At 38.8% G+C, this 18,607-nt stretch overlaps 1 protein-coding gene across 2 annotated transcripts in view; it reads right to left on the bottom strand.

The window, feature by feature from the left end:
* The window catches only part of CNTNAP5 (contactin associated protein family member 5), a 269,159-nt gene that overhangs the window by 51,391 nt on the left and 199,161 nt on the right, over window positions 1–18,607 (bottom strand). For both annotated transcript variants that reach the window (XM_062607158.1, XM_062607157.1), the window contains exon 13: window positions 6,705–6,824. In XM_062607158.1, the coding sequence (XP_062463142.1) occupies window positions 6,705–6,824 (120 nt within the window). The remainder of the gene's footprint in view (window positions 1–6,704; window positions 6,825–18,607) is intronic.

Here is an 18,607-nt window from a genome sequence, read left to right as displayed (position 1 = left end):
TTAAACTAGGCAGATAAGGAACTCTTTTCCTTTTTCTTTCAACAAAGAAGTTATCATTACATTTTTATATCTATCCATACTATATGTTTTTTTCCTGTTTACTCAATTTAACTAGCTCTCCCTGTGCTTCTGAATTTGCAATGACAATGAAAAAGCTGTTCTCCAGGCAAAGGTCACTGCCTAATTTTACCTTCTGTTATTTAACTTTATTGTTTTATTACTTTCTCAGCTTGGTAAAATTTTGAACCACACACAAGCTGAAAATAATTCTAAACCCAGTAGGAGAGTGAAGCCACAGCATCTACTGTATTGCCTGTAATAGTTAAATGCAGCCTTCAAAAGCATATTTCCTAAATGCTTGTTAAATTGTTCCATAATTCAAAGGTGACAGTGCTTTAATTTCAGGGTAATGCTACAGCTTTATGACTTCACGATTTTATTTAATGGTCCAATTTACTAGGATATTATGCTGCCTGCATCTGGCCCTAGGAGATGTTTTTACAGCATGGGACTGCAATGCATTCAGCACATTTTAGACCGTTTAGCCTCACCCATTGCTCTATCATCTTGCTGGAAGCCTCCAAGTTGCTTTTGACGGCACACAAATTAAATTGTGGGAAATTAGAGCAGCTGGAAAACTGGCTTTCAATGAGCTCTGTATTGTCTAATTCTCATTTTTATTCTTCAACTTTAAATATCCCCGTGGAGCACATTTCACCCATACAAATTGCATCACTCCTTTGTGATTTAGGAGGTTTGTCACAAAACAAGATTATTCAGACTGATTAAATTGCCAACAAGCCAAACATACGGTAAATGCTACAAGAGGGAGAGAAAAATTGCTCTGAGAGCTCATATGATGCATTTGTTTCATGGCGCTCTACATTGAATGCTAAATATTGTCCTGAACATTGTATCTGTAAACTACAGGAGTAACCACACAACAGAGAGACTCTCCTCCTTGAGCACCATACAGTTTTAAGCTGCAGTGGCAGCTTAAATATTCAAATATTAGAAATTCAAATATTATTTGATGGGTGTAAGAAAAACCAATTTCTTACCACAAACAGCATTAACTCACTGAATCCAAAAAAGTGTTTCCCGAGTCTTCTATGAAACCTATTCATTTTTATGCATTTTATTTTCCTGTTAGCTGACCCAGCAATATGTCCTTCTGCAGCTTGTTCTATGCTCATCAGCTTCCTCTTATCTTCTGATTCAGCCACTTCCAGCCAGTAGAAAGGCATCACAATGCATTTCCATAGAAGAAGCTCTGGGGGGGAAGTTCCTGTCCTCTCAGTCCTGCATGCAGACCACTCTCCAATGGTGCTGGTAGACTGCACTTACGGTGTGCATTCCTTAGGGATGTCCATGCCTGGAATCATTCCCCATCAGTAGCCAGCACCAGGAAATCACCATGCTCCTGGCTCCACAGACATCCTGCCTTGGCCCTGGCAGAGATGGAAAAGCTGGGTTCCCAGCTCTTACACCCCAGGCATGAAGCTTGCTCAGTCTGAGCCCACAGTTCTCTATGACCATGCTGGATGTCTCTCATGGATGAGAAGGCGGCACTTCTTCTGCAACCCCTTGAACCCTCATCTCCAGTGTTGTGCTGAAGCCCAGAGATCACAAACTATTAACCTGCCAGCCTCTTTCTTGATCCTCCATTTCTGCATTTCCCCTAATACAGTCTACCTTCAACAAGAAGTGAAGAGGAAGTTGTTGAACTACTTCCTAGTGTAAAATGGACATGTCTCCACTGTGCTTACACTCACTACACTTCTGACAACAATGTAGTCTTCTCTGACTCAGTCTCCTTCATCTAAGGTAAATTTTGGGAGACTCAACATAATCACTTTCCTGCTGTTTTATATGCCTTGTGATGGCTCAGACATTTGCATGATTCTTGCAGAAAAGAAGTGGAGCCTGTAGGAGACCTGCCATTCTTCTGGTGCTGAACCAGGAGGCTGACAACAGCCAGTAAGATACAATTAATCACTGATCTAGTCATGGCAATTTCTAAGCATTATTGATTTGATAGCCTAGAGTCTGCATACAGTAAAACAGCATCAGGAAATTACAGTGACAGAATGACTAAAGTGTAACTATCTTTCAGATATCAAGGGCAAAATTTACCTGGCAGAAGATGAGGAAAGGTGATTACAAACACTTTTCATACAGGGAAGCAAAACAACTACATGGATGTAGACTGCATGTCTATAGACTTTGTACTAGTGAATATGATTATTAGCATTTAAGTAGTACTCCAGACAGATCGATAGATTTCTAAGCAACTAAAGAATAACACTCACAATGATGGAAAGACTGTCAGACCAGAGGTTCAAATAGTCCATTAGCCATTTTCTGTATTGACTGTTATCCGTCATTTCAGTGGGAAGCAAAGATTAATTTAAATGGGCTAATTATCAATCAGCCAACAGGGAAAATTTCTTTCCTGGCACTGGTGGTTGTTCATTACCCCAAAGCATGACAGGATACATCCTCTCTGTACTTTATGCAAAAAAGCGTGGGCATAGAATCCAGATAAAAAAAGCAAAGGTAGTTCACGTTCATATGCAGATGCCACTGGAAACGTTCATTATGTTCCCTTGGCACTGAACACAATCATCTCAAAGTATTAATCCCTACACTGACCCACACAAATCCTCATAGTTTCTCTCATAACATTCAGTTACATATGATCATGGTTTGGCCACATATGTCTGGTTTACGTCCCCATGCAAATGCATGTACAGCATAGAGTCTTCATTGCTTCTTACAATTGATGAATTTCCCTATGAAAGTGACTTTGTTTTGCATACAACAGGTATAGAAGGTGAAAACAACATTATGTTAATAAGGTGTTGTCTTTTTTTTTTTCTTTAATCTAGTTTGTTGTCTTTCACTGCCATTGAACTTCCTCTTTATTCCTATTGTAAGAATATGCAAATGAACATAACTTATGTCAATGAGGTTCATTCACTTTGGGTCTTCCCAATCTGAATAGCTGTGGATTATTTACTTCTAGCCTCTCTTTGAACAGATATCTTTCTATGCCTTAATTAAGTACATTACTGTTCCTGACAACCTCCTATTTCAACACCATATTTTACTTTTGCTAGAAATAAATAACCTTTAAGATAAGATCCTTCTAAAGTGCTTCAGACACTCTTCCCTCTTCTTGACCGACTTCAATAATAGCATGTCATCTAAAATTTTTGTCACCTTGTTTCTTCAGCCACTTCTCCAGACTGCGAATAAATACATTTATCCACTTTTGTGTCTGCAGAAGTCCTGTGACACTTCACTATTAAATTTCTTACCATGCTGAAAACTGGCTTTATGTTTATAATAATTTTTTCCTCCTTTCTCTCTGAAAAATTTCCCTTCATTTCTCTCTCCCTCCTTGTCTTTCTATGATTGTCCAAATCCCCCTCAACACATACAATCACAATTTTCTGGTTTCTTCAAAATTTTTACTCAGCAGTGGACTGTTAAAGTTGACAGGCTGCAGAGAAATCACTGAGTTCACAGACAATAAATTAACTTGTAATGTGGACACTTCCTATATCCACATATTGGATGCCTATAAGCAGACACCAATATGTGAGAAAGCTGGTTAATAACTGCCCTGGTTAATAACTAGCTACAAATGAGATCCCTGCTTGGATCAATTAAACAGGTAAAAATTAGAAATTTAAACAAATGTAAGTAAACATTAAAGAGCAACATTGTTCTCTAAATGCAGTGATGCTACTCATCTCTGACGTTCTGATTCCTTCTATGAACTCATCCTTCACAGATTCAAGCACTGTATTTCCTAGCTCACTGCAGATCTACTTCTAAAAACATCAAATATGTTATTTCCTGGATTTTCCATTTCATCTCCAAATTCTTCAGCCTGAACATGTTTTGGGCATAAAGAGGTTACTGTTTCTTGAACTGCATACAAAAACAACTGCCAATGTAAGAGCAAAGCTTCATTTACACCAAAAATCAACCTCTGTCTTGGGGTGTGAACAGATACCCAGGAAAGTGAGGAAAACCAGCAGGTTTTCTTGAAACTCATTCCCATTTCCCAGGAGTCTTTGCCTCACAGCCACCTGAGCTGGGAACTGCAACTAAACCTCCATGTTTAATTGCACTTTCTGAATCTATCAGACAAGACTGCGCCTTTTTCCAGCCTGCTTTTTTCCCCTGTTACATTGCCCCGCTTGATATCCTGTGGTAGTAAGTTTCAAGTTGAATTATTCATTGCATGGGGCAACCCATTCCAGTGCCTCACCAACCTTACAGTAAGGAACTTCTTCCTTATATCTAATCTAAACTTCCCCTGGTTAAGTTTGAACCCGTTACCCCTTGTCCTATCACTACAGTCCCTAATCAAGAGTCCCTCCCCAGCATCCCTATAGGCTCCCCTTCAGATACTGCAAGGCTGCTATGAGGTCTCCACACAGCCTTCTCTTCTCCAGGCTGAACAGACTCAACTTTCTCAGCCTATCTTCATACAGGAGGTGCTCCAGTCCCCTGATCATCCTCGTGGCCCTCCTCTGGCCTTGTTCCAACAGTTCCATGTCCTTTTTATGTTGAGGACACCAGAACTGCACACAATACTCCAGGTGAGGTCTCACAAGAGCAGAGTAGAGGGGCAGGATCACCTCCTTCGACCTGCTGGTCACACTCCTTTTGGTGCAGCCCAGGATACGGTTGGCTTTCCGGGCTGTGAGCGCACACTGCCAACTCATGTTCAGTTTCTCATTAACCAGCACCCACAAGTCTTTCTCTGCAGGGCTGCTCTGAATATCTTTGCCCATTTTGTAGCTGTGCCTGGGATTGCTCTGCCCCAGGTGTAGGACCTTGCACTTGTCACGGTTAAACTTTGTAAGTTTAAGCATGAAGGTTTTTTTTTCCATACTTTGCACATAATCTATTACTGTAAACAGTTTTTATTAATATATCAATAAGGTCTGTTCCCAGAGAGAAAAGAAGCTCTTCTAATTAATGCACCCAAACCATATTTAGATGATACAGAAGCATAACCCAATTGTACCTCAAAATCTCTGAACAACTGTAAAATACTAATTTCTTTCTGTGTCTCAGCCTTCTTCTATGCAACAAAAATAATAGAGATGCCTGTGACAAACAAGCTTCCCCTGCCACAAATAAGACAAGTAGGGGAAAAGAAGAAATACAAAAAAGTTCTCCAGGCTAGAAGGTTATGCCAGTTTTCCCCATCTCCACTTTTCTCGTAACCAAAATAAAATTAGAAAGTCAGCAAGTTCATTGCAGATAGAGAGAAATTCAGGCATATGATTCTGGATATCTGCCAGATAAAATTTATTTGAGGAAAGCAGATGCTTTCTGCAAGGAGTTTGTAAAAAATCCTTCTTCTTCAGCAGAGATGAAAAGCACTGACAATGTTTTGATCACACATATTTATATGATAAATAATAAAAATGAGCACATTTCCCATACTGGAGATCAAGGAAGGATATTCAGACAGAAAGGTGAAACTGTTTCAATTCTTACGACATTCACAGTGAAGGAGGCACATCTTATTAAATATTTGTTACACTTGAATAAAAAACATAATAATTAACTGGCATGCATTTAATTAATATAACAGTTGCCCAGTCATATCAAAATGAAAAGTTAATCTGAGACACTTTAAGTACAAGGGGATTAAGGATAAAATATGAATATATATCCTCTATCCTTAGTTTTTGGGACTCAGTGTGAAGGTGATATGTAGCAAATTAGCTCAAACAGAATCAGCAGCTTAGAATGGGTAATAAAATATTCTTTCATCTGCATCTGGCCATAGGAACCAAAAATGTCAAACAGGAGACAGTCTAGGAAATTTCCTCTCCATTTAAGAAATAAAAAGCAGAAAGGGCACTCTACTACCTACCCCAATTCACAATACAGGCTACGTAATCTTTTCTCATTGCCTTGCACGACAGTCCTATATACAAAATAGGACTCATTTAAGTGGGAGTTTGCCAAACATGCTTTTGTGTCTGGTTTTGTTTTTTCTTTTATTTTTAGAACTACATATCTGTAAGGTTAAAAAGTCTCAACCAATAGGTCATCTTGCCAGGCTCTTGCTCCACTACTTGCCCTTTGATGTCCCTCCTTCTAAGAACATCATGCCTTCCCCTCCATACAGGTACCCGGCATGATCAAGATTTCTATTCTCTGGGACAGCAAAAGCAGCATACTCATTTGAGAGGAGGTACTCCTGCTTATGTCAGACTGGAAGGGTTTACAGCTAGCTCAGTGCAAGAAGTTTAATAATCATTCTCAGATCTAGTGTTCTAGTTAAGCAGAGAAGTCATTCAATTACAAAAGAAAGTTTGAATTCTAGGTTTCTGCACCTTTAGTGGAAAAACATAAACCTCTCACTAAAAGTGATGCTATTATGAAAAATATATCAGCAGTGCCCTTTATAATGTGCAAATGGCATTGTAAATACCACTTAGCAACAGTACAAGGTCAGCCCTTCAAACTTTGTTTAAAAATTACTTTTACTTAGATCCTATTTAAAGAAACATTTCAGAGTTGAACCTCAGTGACTACCAGTTCTCTGCTTTTTCCCCACTACTGAGCGGTATTATTGTTGTGCCTATCATTGTTCTAGTAAGAAGATCTCACAATCATATTAGAGCCAACATAAAGCACTGAAGACAAGGTTAGTTCATTACCTGTTATATTGCAAAAAACACGGAGTGGTCCAAGAGGTCCACTTCCATCAGAATCGATGTAGAAGAAACCTGATGTCTTCCCTTGGTGTCGATAAGCCTCACAAGATTGTTCATAGATAGCTTGAAAAGAGAGAGAGTGATTGCATCACAAAAAAGGAGAAAACATTCAGATATGTTTCATACATGAGTACTGCTTTAACCATTGTCATACAATAAACTGTTGTTTCACTGCTGATTAGCATGTGAAAGATTTTACTGCATTTGGACCCAAGCCCATGCTCAAAATTAGGCATGTAATTAACTACTTCCTTGAACTTAATTGATTGTGGCTTTAAAGATGTACACACTGGCCTTATTTTGGATTAAAGTATGTAAACACTTTAGTAAATGGATATGAACTTTCAAATGTACCACCATCTAGTTGCGGAGTGATATATATACGCATCCACATAATGGTATTTCAAAGACATATGTACATACACATGTGTACATGATCTTCTACACAGGCATGTGCTCAACTCTTGCCAACACAGATGACATTATTTTTAAGTAACCAACTTCCCTGCAGGATATTGGTAACAAATAGCTATAAGCCCCTACCACCATCTACTACCCAAATGAAAACAAGCAAAAAAAGCCACTGTTCCCTAACAGAAAAGCTCAAGCTCAGATACAGTCTCCATCCTTGGTGACATCTTTATGCTTTAGCACTATTTTAATACAACCCTTTCTCTCTGCTTATCAGTGTTCTTTTGTCAAATTAGTGCCCATGGAAATCCAAGTGGTTAATAAAACAGGCACAGCAGGTCACCAAGAGCAAGAACAGGAGGAAAAACTCTCACAGGCCAATATAATTCCTCGTAATTTAGGCATTGTTTCAGGCAAGATATCATAACTGTCACTTCAGATGGTGCAAAGAGAAAACTCCCTCAGGGAGGCAGTTAGGTCATATCAGAAAGTCACATGTATGACCTGGATCTTGAACAACAGTAACCTTAAATCCCATTGCAGAAGGATTGATTTCTTTTTCCATCCACTTAAACACTTACCTGATTGTAATGACAAGGTTATTCTTTGTAGCAGCTTATGACTGTTCACCTAATTGGCAGCAAACACAGTAAAAACCACAGATTGACTTAGCACATAGATCAAAACTTCCTTTTTTCTCCCTATGAGACAGCATTATGTGGAACATACAGTAACTGAAATGCAAGCAAACAGAACTATCCCTAATCTTCAAATAAGCTTTTCAGTGCCCATAATAGCAGAACATACAGAAATATATTTGGACATCATCTTTGGCTACTATGAGGTCAAATTTATCTTTTCTTACCCCCTAATTTTAAGAGATACTATTTAGATACTATTGGCACATTCATAGAACACTCTACAGCACAGGACTTACACAGGCTGGGAGATAGGGGAACTTGTGAATAATACATGTGTTAGCCACTGCAAATCTTTTTTTCCAGGCCCCCTCAACTCTTCGGGCAGAAGAGCAACACAGTTAAACTTGATAAGGCATATCTGTTATATCAATACAAATGCAAAGCTCTCAGTGTTTTTCATCTGGAAGGACATTTGCAGACTTAGTGCAGGAAGAGCACTTCCTCATCACTTCTGAAACGCAGTCCTAGCCTCTCCTGCAGCAGGCAGCAATTGCTCTGCACTAGCAGCAATAGTTCCTCATTTCTATTCCTGTGTGCACAGGGACTCACATTCCTCCTTGCCCCTCATTCCTTAAAAATAGCTTCTCTAAAAAAAAAAAAATAAATAAATTACAGAAAGGCTTAAATAGTAAGCTTGAAGTAGCCTTTTCTGATTACTATTCTGAAGAATGCTATGAGATATTTCGCCACTCAGGTATTAATAGAATTTGGACATTTCTTCACTTCTGCCAACAAAATGGAATCACAGTTCTAGGAGCTCTGATCCTAAACTGGCTACAAATGTAATAGAGTCTCACCAATAAATCACTTGTACCATTCACCAAAATATGCTCTTCCTTTGTACATTTCTCTTCTGACCAGACATCTTCAGCAGGCAGAACATCACTAAGTGCTAAACATACACAGTACTACACTTCCCAGAGTTAAGAAGCTTCTTAACGTACTCAGCACCTGGTGAGACAGTGCTTTAATTAGTATCCATCCTATAATAAATAGATTTCAGAAAGCTGCTTCTTTACAGTTATTTGCCAACCATATCCTGGGCTGCATCAAAAGGAGTGTGACCAGCAGGTCAAAAGAGGTGATCCTGCCCCTCTACTCTGCTCTTGTGAGACCTCACCTGGAGTATTGTGTGCAGTTCTGGTGTCCTCAACATAAAAAGGACATGGAACTATTGGAACAAGGCCAGAGGAGGGCCACGAGGATGATCAGGGGACTGGAGCACTTCCCGTATGAAGATAGGCTGAGAAAGTTGGGGCTGTTCAGCCTGGAGAAGAGAAGGCTGCATGGAGACCTCATAGCAGCCTTCCAGTATCTGAAGGGGGCCTATAGGGATGCTGGGGAGGGACTCTTCATTAGAGACTGTAGTGACAGAACAAGCGGTAACGGGTTAAAACTTAAACAGGGGAAGTTTAGATTGGATATAAGAAGGAAATTCTTTCCTGTTAGGGTGGTGAGGCACTGGAATGGGTTGCCCAGGGAGGTTGTGAATGCTCCAACCCTGGCAGTGTTCAAGGCCTTGGGTGATATGAGTTAGTGTAAGGTGTCTCTGCCCATGGCAGGGGGGTTGCAACTTGATGATCTTAAGGTCCTTTCCAACCCTAATGATTCTATGATTCTATTCTATGATTGTATTAGCCTGATGTAGAAAGCACCGTAGGAGTCCAGAAGATCTCTACATTCCCCGTTTGCTAGCTGGCCAAAAGTACATATTAAATGCAAATCAAATAAGATCCCCAAACCAGAATCTTATCTTCAAATATTCACAACCTGCAGGGCTAACAGAGAATCCCACAGTCACCAAAGTGCTGACAAAGCAACTGGGATATGGAGGGTCAAGAGAGAGACTGTAACAGGCAATTAAGTAAGCAATCAAGGAATCACAGTTTGATCAATTTCCAAAGTTCTCAAACTGCAGTTCACTTAGTGAATTTGCTGTCATCATCATTACAGGACACTATCTTGTCTCATTAGGGAATATGTCAATTGCTTCCCCTGAATTGTTTGCTGAGTATTTTTGAAGACAAAGGATGGTGCAAGGGGTAGAGATATAAAACTAATATGTTGTCAGTGAACTGTCACAGCTAGAACTCAGTAGTCATCACAAATTTTTTCTTACTAGGTGTTTTACTTCTTCTTGATTGTCATTTTGGCTAGAGCCCAGATTTACTTTTTTCAAATTACTAAGGAAAGATGTGAAGACTCAGCCATTAATAATGTGGTCAGATGCAAACAGAGATGATCACTCACCTTTAAAAGGCTCCTTTGTCGTTGCAACTTTGGGAAAAAAGGCTATATAGAGCTAGAAATCAGGCTAGGGGTGCTCAGCTGGTATAAATCTGAAAGGATGCACAAGCTTCAGTAAAACTACAGTTATGTCTGCCTGGTATGTTTTCCTTTTGGTTATATGAGAATTCCAGCACTAAACACTACGGAGTAGCAAAAGAAGTGGGAAAAGGCTATAAACCTCAAGCTCTAGCACATAAAACATACTCTAACTGTCATGACTTAGAGAAAAGGTGTTTTGGTGGACAGTTTATTTTGTAGCTGCAAGCTGAAAGTTTCACATCTGTGTATTAAGCATTTGGTACTGCATGCTTCTAGACTGTATGGGCCATTGCTTTTAGTCTGCCTTTTTGCTATTTTATGCTGTATAATGCATGAATGAAAAAATGATATTTGTTTTGCAGTCAACTGACAGATGCCCCCACAGATGTTTCAAATGCACCATCCAGTCCAAGCTCTGTTCAATGCCTTTGCAGGCTGAGCTGATTGGTTTCAGAATAAAGTTATGCAATTCCATTTACTGAAAATGGCCCTCTTACTCTAGTGACAATGACTTGAAGCTGTCTTTATGGTTCAATGAAAGACAAGATCTCTTTGCAGTGACTTGTCTCTTTATGCAATCAGAAATATTATACAAAAGTAAAAAATAGGTGAAAGGTCAGCTGCGACTGTTAAGACTCCAGAGCCTTAACTTTTAAAAGTGCCTTCATTATTTATGTTCCTATTTTTTCCAGACTTCTCTGATACAGATGGAGATATGATCATTCTGGAAACAGTAGAAAAACCGTTACTGTAGTTGTCATGAAAGAGTCACCAACCATTCATGCATGCAATAGAACCTCACTTCCCAAGTGAAATTATGGAACTGTTGACAAATGCATACACTTTAATGTCAAACAACATTTGCAGTAATTACATCTTTTTAATAAAGGAAATTTATTCATCAGTTCATTCCGAGTAGAGGACATAAACAATTTTCAAGCATTATTCTAAAATCAATAATGAACACACAAAAAATAGTGATTTTATTCCTTTCTGAGAAGCATTTTAGTGGTGTTTACACTTCCATTTCTTCAAGTTTGTTTTCAATTTTAAAATGTTCTCCAAAATTGGACCAGAGCAACAAAAATAATGTTCTTTATAGGCTGCTCATGCGAAGTTTGTTTTCTCATTAAAATGCTTCATTAAGCACTTTTTGAAAACATAATTTCAAAAATTAAACCTCTAAGTTGTCTTTTGTCTCAAAGAAGCAAGATCAGTTTTGCTTCTCTAACCCTCCCACATTTTTTTTTCGGACTAATTTTGATTTATGCCAGCCACTGAAGACAAAATGAGTTTTCCACCAACATTTGTTTCACTGAGTCAGAACCATAGAAAATCACAGTTTATGACTTTCAGATCGTGCTGTGCTTCTTCAGGCCCTTTTGAGAACAAGCTGCACTGCCATGCAGCAGTAGCACATCAGGTTCTGCCACCAAGTTCCTACAGGCAGTCAGAATGAAGCTCTTTGCTTCATGGAGTGGCATTATGCTAGGGCTCGACAGAAATAGATGTCAGTAGCACATATGAACCCATTCTCTCCCCCTGCAAGTATTGCCTGAACCTCACAGTCGGGTATGGCAGGTAAAAGCATTAGGATAAACTACAGCACAAGGCAAAAGCCAAAGTGTAAAAGATGTCACATGGGAAGATTTTGGCTGGTGGGCTATTGTTGGTAACAGTGGCTATTCCAGGAAGTCAAACCAAGAAGCAGCATGAGTCCAAGGTCCCAGATTTAGTAAAGGGAAACTGGCCATCAGAAATATCTGTTTTACTTGGCCCCAGAGAGACTAGATGTCTTTTCTTCTCCTTCCCCCTTCCCCTCCTCCTTTCCCCCCAAATCACTTATAAGCTTGTATTGTCATTTTTTCCAGGGCTCTTTAAGGAGTTTTCTAAAGGCTATTGCTGTGTTTCACAAAGAAATTTAAAATACTCCCAGAGCTAGCTACCAAAACTGATGCAGCCTGAGAACCCCATTCTTCATACCAAGAGCTACTTCCCTAGGTACTATATGTGCTCTTGCCTAACCAATAGGATGAGCCGTGCTGACGGTGTCCAGGCATGTACAATACTGACAGAATTCAAGATGTCCATCTTCTAACAGACTCTTATAATCCTCTGTGAAACACGTATAACCCAGTTTCTCTCTCAGGTATCCTCTTCAAGCCTTAAGTATCTCAAATTAAACTAGCTTTTCAGATCAAGAACTCATCCCATCAGAGCATTCATATTGAACACTGCTTTACTCACTTTTCATAATGGCCTTCTTTTCTTTAGGTCTCATTTCTCATCGTCCCAGGTGCTTAAGAAAAGGTCTGTCAAACTTTGAGCAGCATTTACAAAATAAACACTTTATCCGCAGTCGGATCGACATCACACAGTTCTATAGGTTATAACTCCTGGGATATAAAGATTCATAAGCTCAAATATCAAAACTATGGATGTGAAACATACATTTCCCATATCAAGCCACAAAAACACTACATCCCTACAGAAGCATGCTAGCAAAATGATAAATACACACTTTGATTGATCAAGGTTCAAGCTATAGATCACTGATTCAGACTTCATTATCAGAAAGGCATCAAGAGATTTTAATGTCATTAAAATAACCCATTTTGACCTTTTGTGTAAAATCAACTATAGAATGTCATTTTCTAATTCCTGCATCAAAACCCTTACAGCTGGTCAGCTGAAGCATACGCAGTAGCTCTCTGTACCCTGCAGTCAGGTCCAACAGGGCTGGGGTCCCTCTTAGCTTGGCTCTGCAATTGAAACTTCAGCCTTGATTCCATATGCTGCAGGCACCTGACAAATTTTAAAAATTAGCAATTTCATCACTGTTCAGCTCTCTGAAGTATCTTGAACCTGTTAATCCAACTGTTTTAATTATAGTCCTTAAACCAGAAAATAATGTATGCCTGCTGTAGCTGAAATCTTTAACAGCATATGGCTGAGCACAAACATTTTCAACGTCATATGTCTGTTGTTTCCAATAAAACATCTTTTTATTCAGTTTTTCACTGATCAGCTGTTACTTTACTGACATTTGTCTTTCAATCTTACTTTTACCCCAACCAGTTCATCTGCAGTCTCTGTTATAGCCTTCATTAAGGACAAGTTTACTGTTTCATTGTGGAGCTCCCTGGAAGATAAGCCTTTAGCTGGCCCGTTTCCCTGATTACTTAATGACTCTGATTCTTTTGCCCCCAAGTTCCTACCTTATAAAGCTTCTCTCTGTCACACCACTTTATTTTTCAACTCCAGTGCTATTTTGGCTTTAAAAAAACAAACAAACAAAAAAAAACACCAAAAAACCCACCCTGTTCTTTGTGCAAAGACCTGAACTTCTGCAAATAAACCCCAGGGAGCAATATATTTAAAGCCCCCTCTCTTCAATGAATAAATGAAGCTGTTACTCACCCAGTAAGACACAACTCTTATATGTAAAACAGTGTTGGCTGTTGGGCTCAATGCAAAGGTTACAGAGATAATCAGGCTCCATTTTTACCGTTGGGAGGCCAAGCAAGGCAAATCTCCCTCCCCTCTACCCAGAAGTACGTTACCAGCACAGATATGACCAAGAACATAAATGCCAAATCAAAACCAATTTCTTTGGGTTTTTTTTGTGTGTTCGTTTTTTGTTTGTGTTTTTTTTTGTTTTTTTTTTCTTTGTTTCTTTATTTGGTTGGTTGGTTTTGTTGTTTGTTTTTAGTTTTTTTTTTTTTTTTTTGTGTGTGTGTGTGTGTGTGTGGCTTTTGGTCTTTTTTTTTCTGGTTTTGGTTTGTTTTATTTTTTATATCAGAGGAATCTGTCCTTTCCAATTTAATGGGCACTAAGATAACTTTCCTCAAAAGTTAAAATTCATTAAAAGTAAACCTTAAAATCACCTGCATTTCTTTTCTGTACTTCCAATTACTTTGGAAATTGAGCATACGCTTTTTATTCCAAATACTCTGAGCTGGAGACTCAGACTTTGAACTACACTAGTTGTGATTACCAAAATGAATCCTGTAGGATTGCTGTTTCTAGGTTGGATTCTCATAATCTAATAAAAATAGCCGATAATCTTAAATTTCTCAGAGGAAGATAACATTTTACAGTGATATAATAAATAAAATACATTAAAAAGCCCTAAAGATCTTTACATCTTGATTTTATTGAGAGGTGCTGACACTGTCCACTCCCTAGCTAAAACACAGCAGCAAGATGCATGTTGCTTTTACTGCCTTTAACAATTCATTAAAATTCGTAGGCAGAATATTTACCACCAGGTCATCTGGGACTCATTTCATTGCTTTGTAATTCTTTGCACCTCAGACAGAAAGAGCAGTAATAATCCCTATAATAATTATTAATACAGTGTCTTCTGAGGTTAAATCTTAGGTACTGGTTAGACTGGAAAGGCCAGTAAGAAGTGGTGATTCTGTCGGGATCTGCAGCCAGCTGTGGACTGCCCTTGGACAAACTGCAATGCACAAATGCTGACACAGACCAAATTAAGCATTCTCACTAAAATGCTCAGAGCTCCTGAAGGCAGATTGGACATGACTGTTTCACCCTGTGCCTGTATACCTCAGGCCTGACAGATTTGTTCTTACAGATTTGGAGTACAGATTTCTCTAAATAACAAATAAAGAACTATGCAATGGGAGGTTTCTTCTTCTCGTTCCAATAGCAGAGGGATTAGTACAGGCAATGAACTCTGGGAATGATTGTCATTCTCACCCTTATAATACAATTGTCTTGTTAAATGCCAGAAAATGAAATCTGTACTCTTGAAAACTGGATTTTGACAGCTCTGCTGTTGACAGACTAATGCAGTCTCTACTGTGATGCGTCTGGATGACAGATGGCTTATTTTCCCTTTTCAAAATATGGATTTACTCATCTGATAAAGAATGAATTATTTCCATAGATAGATTTAAAATTACTTTTACAACAATGTCACCTAAATGGATATTTGGGAGGAATCCTTCCATTACACATGGGGATTAGACAATTTGCTACCATCCATGCTAAGACTCCCCCTGGTTGAGGTATGAAAGGTCATGTCAGCAGGTCCTCCCCTGTCACTTTCCTGCTGAGATTTGAAGGCAACTGTGTCAGTCATATACCCCAGTGGCCCCTGTCTGGTGCTTATGCAGGGTGACCTGCAAGTCCTGCTGCTGCAAAAAAGCAGTCAAGGAAACCTACACCATTTTAAGAACAATGTTGGAGGGAAAGGAGAAATCAAAGACTAGAAGGACACAGTGTAAAGCATGGTATTTCAGCATGGCTCTTGAAAGTACTGGTGTCCCTGTGGTGATGCTCACACCTGATGCAGTCAGGGTTCAAACAGGATTGAGCTAGTCCCACACTTACTTTGTTCTGCAGTGAATTCCCAAAGAGGAATATTCTTGTGTTATTCATAAGGAAATGTTGATCAAAGGGAAAAACTTTTTTTAAACAAACGCCGCTGAGAAATGCAGATGTACAATTTACAGATACACAAACTGAAGGGCAAGTATTAATAAGACAGTAATTTATTACAAAACAGACAATGAAAATTCATATCCCAGCAACATGGTGAACAAAAATATGCAGGAACACTAAGTATTGAAAGCTTGATATGAATATTAAATGTGTTTTGTTTTATCAAAGAGCACCAACGTGTTTAAATACACATGAAAAAATCTTATTCCATGAATCTCAGAGGAAAATTGACTACTCAGGACATGCAAATTACATGACTAGACTCACTGTTAGACATCTTGCAGCATGAAACTCTCTGAACCTCATTTACGCAGCCAGCAAACTGCATGCACACACATCTCCCCACCTCGGAACACGACAGAATTACCGAATCCATGGCTGGCACTTTAAGATGCAGGTCCAGTACTGCTAACGATCTGGCTGAAGCAATATTAAGCTTTTCAGATCAAAAGTGATATATGCAGTAAGCATATTAATATTAAAAAAATACATTTTCAAAGCCTGAAGTTAAGTTTATGTCATATCAACAGCTATATGACATTTCCATTATTGGATGGATCTTTCCTCCAGCAATTACCCAGGCCAATAAGACACATGCCTGTATGTGCAAGATAGATCACACGCAAAAGCAAATATCCAGAATTAAATTACATTCTGTTAATTATCACCTTGCAAAGCTTTGGGACATGTTGACATCCCCAGAACATGAAGAATAAACCCATTATTTTATATATCTCATCATCTTTTATGTACGTTCAGCACTCTTCACAATAAAATAGTACACCCAAGACTAAAGGCCATCTGAAAACTATCATATATAAAAATAATAGAAATACAGAAGGGAAAGATGAGGCTTTCTAAGAGACTAACATAACTCATAGAAAGAGGAGATTACTAACCATTGCCTTGCAATAAAGTTATAGCATTCTGTATCTCAGGGCCATTTTACACTGGTGAGTGTAAGGAGAATTAATAGTATGAGAGAGATGACTATGCAGGTTTTAAACTATGACCTTCCAATTTAAAATATTTTGTATATATATACACCTGTAACTTTTGTTTCCCTCTGTTTCTCACTCTCTCTCTCTCTCTCCCACCCTATAATTCTGATCTAGCTTCAGTTCCCTATTGTATATCTAAGCTAAGACAACTTCCCTCTATAGATGACAGACACTGGTATGTTTCAGAGGTGGCCCACGAACTTACCTCGGACAACCTATCTCACAGTGATATTACTCAAGTTCTGAAAACAGCTCACACTCTGTTATGCACAGAAAGCAAGCACACCACTATCTTAGATTAGATGTCACAGTATCAGGCAGCAAAAACAGATGAGCTGAATCCCACCCAGGCCTTTTTCCCAAGTTGTGTACTAACATCAGTGCTTCTATCTAAAAGAGGAAAACAGAAAACAAACACTACATTATTATCTATTTTGCTATGGTTCACACAGGTGATCACATAAAAGATGCTCTCTTATCTCTCTGGATTAGACCCGACTACTGCAATACCTGATGGATCAGTAAACTACCCACCACACTGTAGAAATGGGAAAAGTATTGATTGTTAAAAGGGCTTCAGCTGAGCTAATCTTTCAACTCATATAAATGCAAGCTGTGTGAAGCACATTTAAAAGATAAACCAAAATCAAACCCATGCATTTGACAGAATTGAAATAATATTGTGTCCTCAAAGCACTGTCTCAGCTACAGAGCAGCTCAAGTAGTGGTAAGCAAATAATAGTTTTAAAGGAAAGAATCCATACTGTTTCAGTACACAATATAGATCACATACAATATACCTGCAAATTGGATCCTTTTCCCAACAGAGGTGGAGAAACTAAGGCACAACAAAACCCATACATTAGCAAAAGCAACTCACCTACCATTGACTTAATATCCTACCGGGTTATTTCATGACTCCTTGTTTTCCCAAACTGTGGGCAGTGAACACCCCACCCAGAGACAGTGAGCACACATTCTATATTTTCATCAAATGGAAGTGCAAGGCACTAGCATATGTTATGGAGTTTCACAGCTACAGTTAGTAGAGTGATGAAAGCACAATTGCTAATCAGGACTGTGACTAGCCAGCAAGATGTGAATTGCACTGGAAGCTGGAATGATGAGAGTTAAATTCAAATCCTCATTCCACATTGGAAGAAAAAAACACCAAAAAAACAAAACACAAAACATACCAAAGGCCAAAACAAACAAAAACAAAACAAAAAAAGACTTGGAAGGTACTGATAATATTGCACATGTGGCAGCTTGCAAAGGAGGATCACCTGTCATCAGAGAAATGGACTTATGCATCAGGCAATAAGCTTTGCAAGCAAGAAACAACCTGTCTAGAAAACATTCAGACTCTTCCCATATGTTACTGAAACCCAGAAAACACCAGTGGGTTTTACCAGTATTCTACCTGTATTTACAGCTAAACTCAGAGAAGAGGAAGAGAACATAAGCAGAACCAGATGAGACTGCAGTTCATGAAACTTGTCTGCCACAGAATAGCTATTTAATAGGACATGAGCCTACACCTTTTCAGTGATGGAACCTCATTTGGATCATGTAGATAGTCACAACCCCTGTAACAGTTTAAGACCTTTCAGGACAGGAAGGGATTTTGAATGAACAGGAAAATACCTGAGGTTTGCAGAAAATCAACTGCCTTTAGGAAGATTATATTAAGGCCATGTCTAGACTCAGCTATTTCTTCGTATGTGTCTTGAGATGTGCACTTTTGCTTCACTTGCATGTCTTGAATTTCAACTATACCCACTTTTGTTCATGACAGACAATCTTGTCCCACATATCTGACATGGTCATGCAAACACCTCAGCTATGCCTTCTATCAACTTACTATTCTGCCCTATTTCCCCTCTGTTGCACTAAATGCAAACTATTTATCTTTGTTTCTCATGGCATATTT

Source organism: Pezoporus occidentalis, unplaced genomic scaffold (assembly GCF_034315485.1).
Source record: "Pezoporus occidentalis ecotype Australia unplaced genomic scaffold, CSIRO_AGI_Poc_V1 ctg12, whole genome shotgun sequence".
Taxonomy (NCBI): domain Eukaryota; kingdom Metazoa; phylum Chordata; class Aves; order Psittaciformes; family Psittacidae; genus Pezoporus; species Pezoporus occidentalis.
The sequence above is the reverse complement of the archived record's forward strand: the minus strand, read 5'-3'. Positions and strand labels throughout refer to the sequence as shown.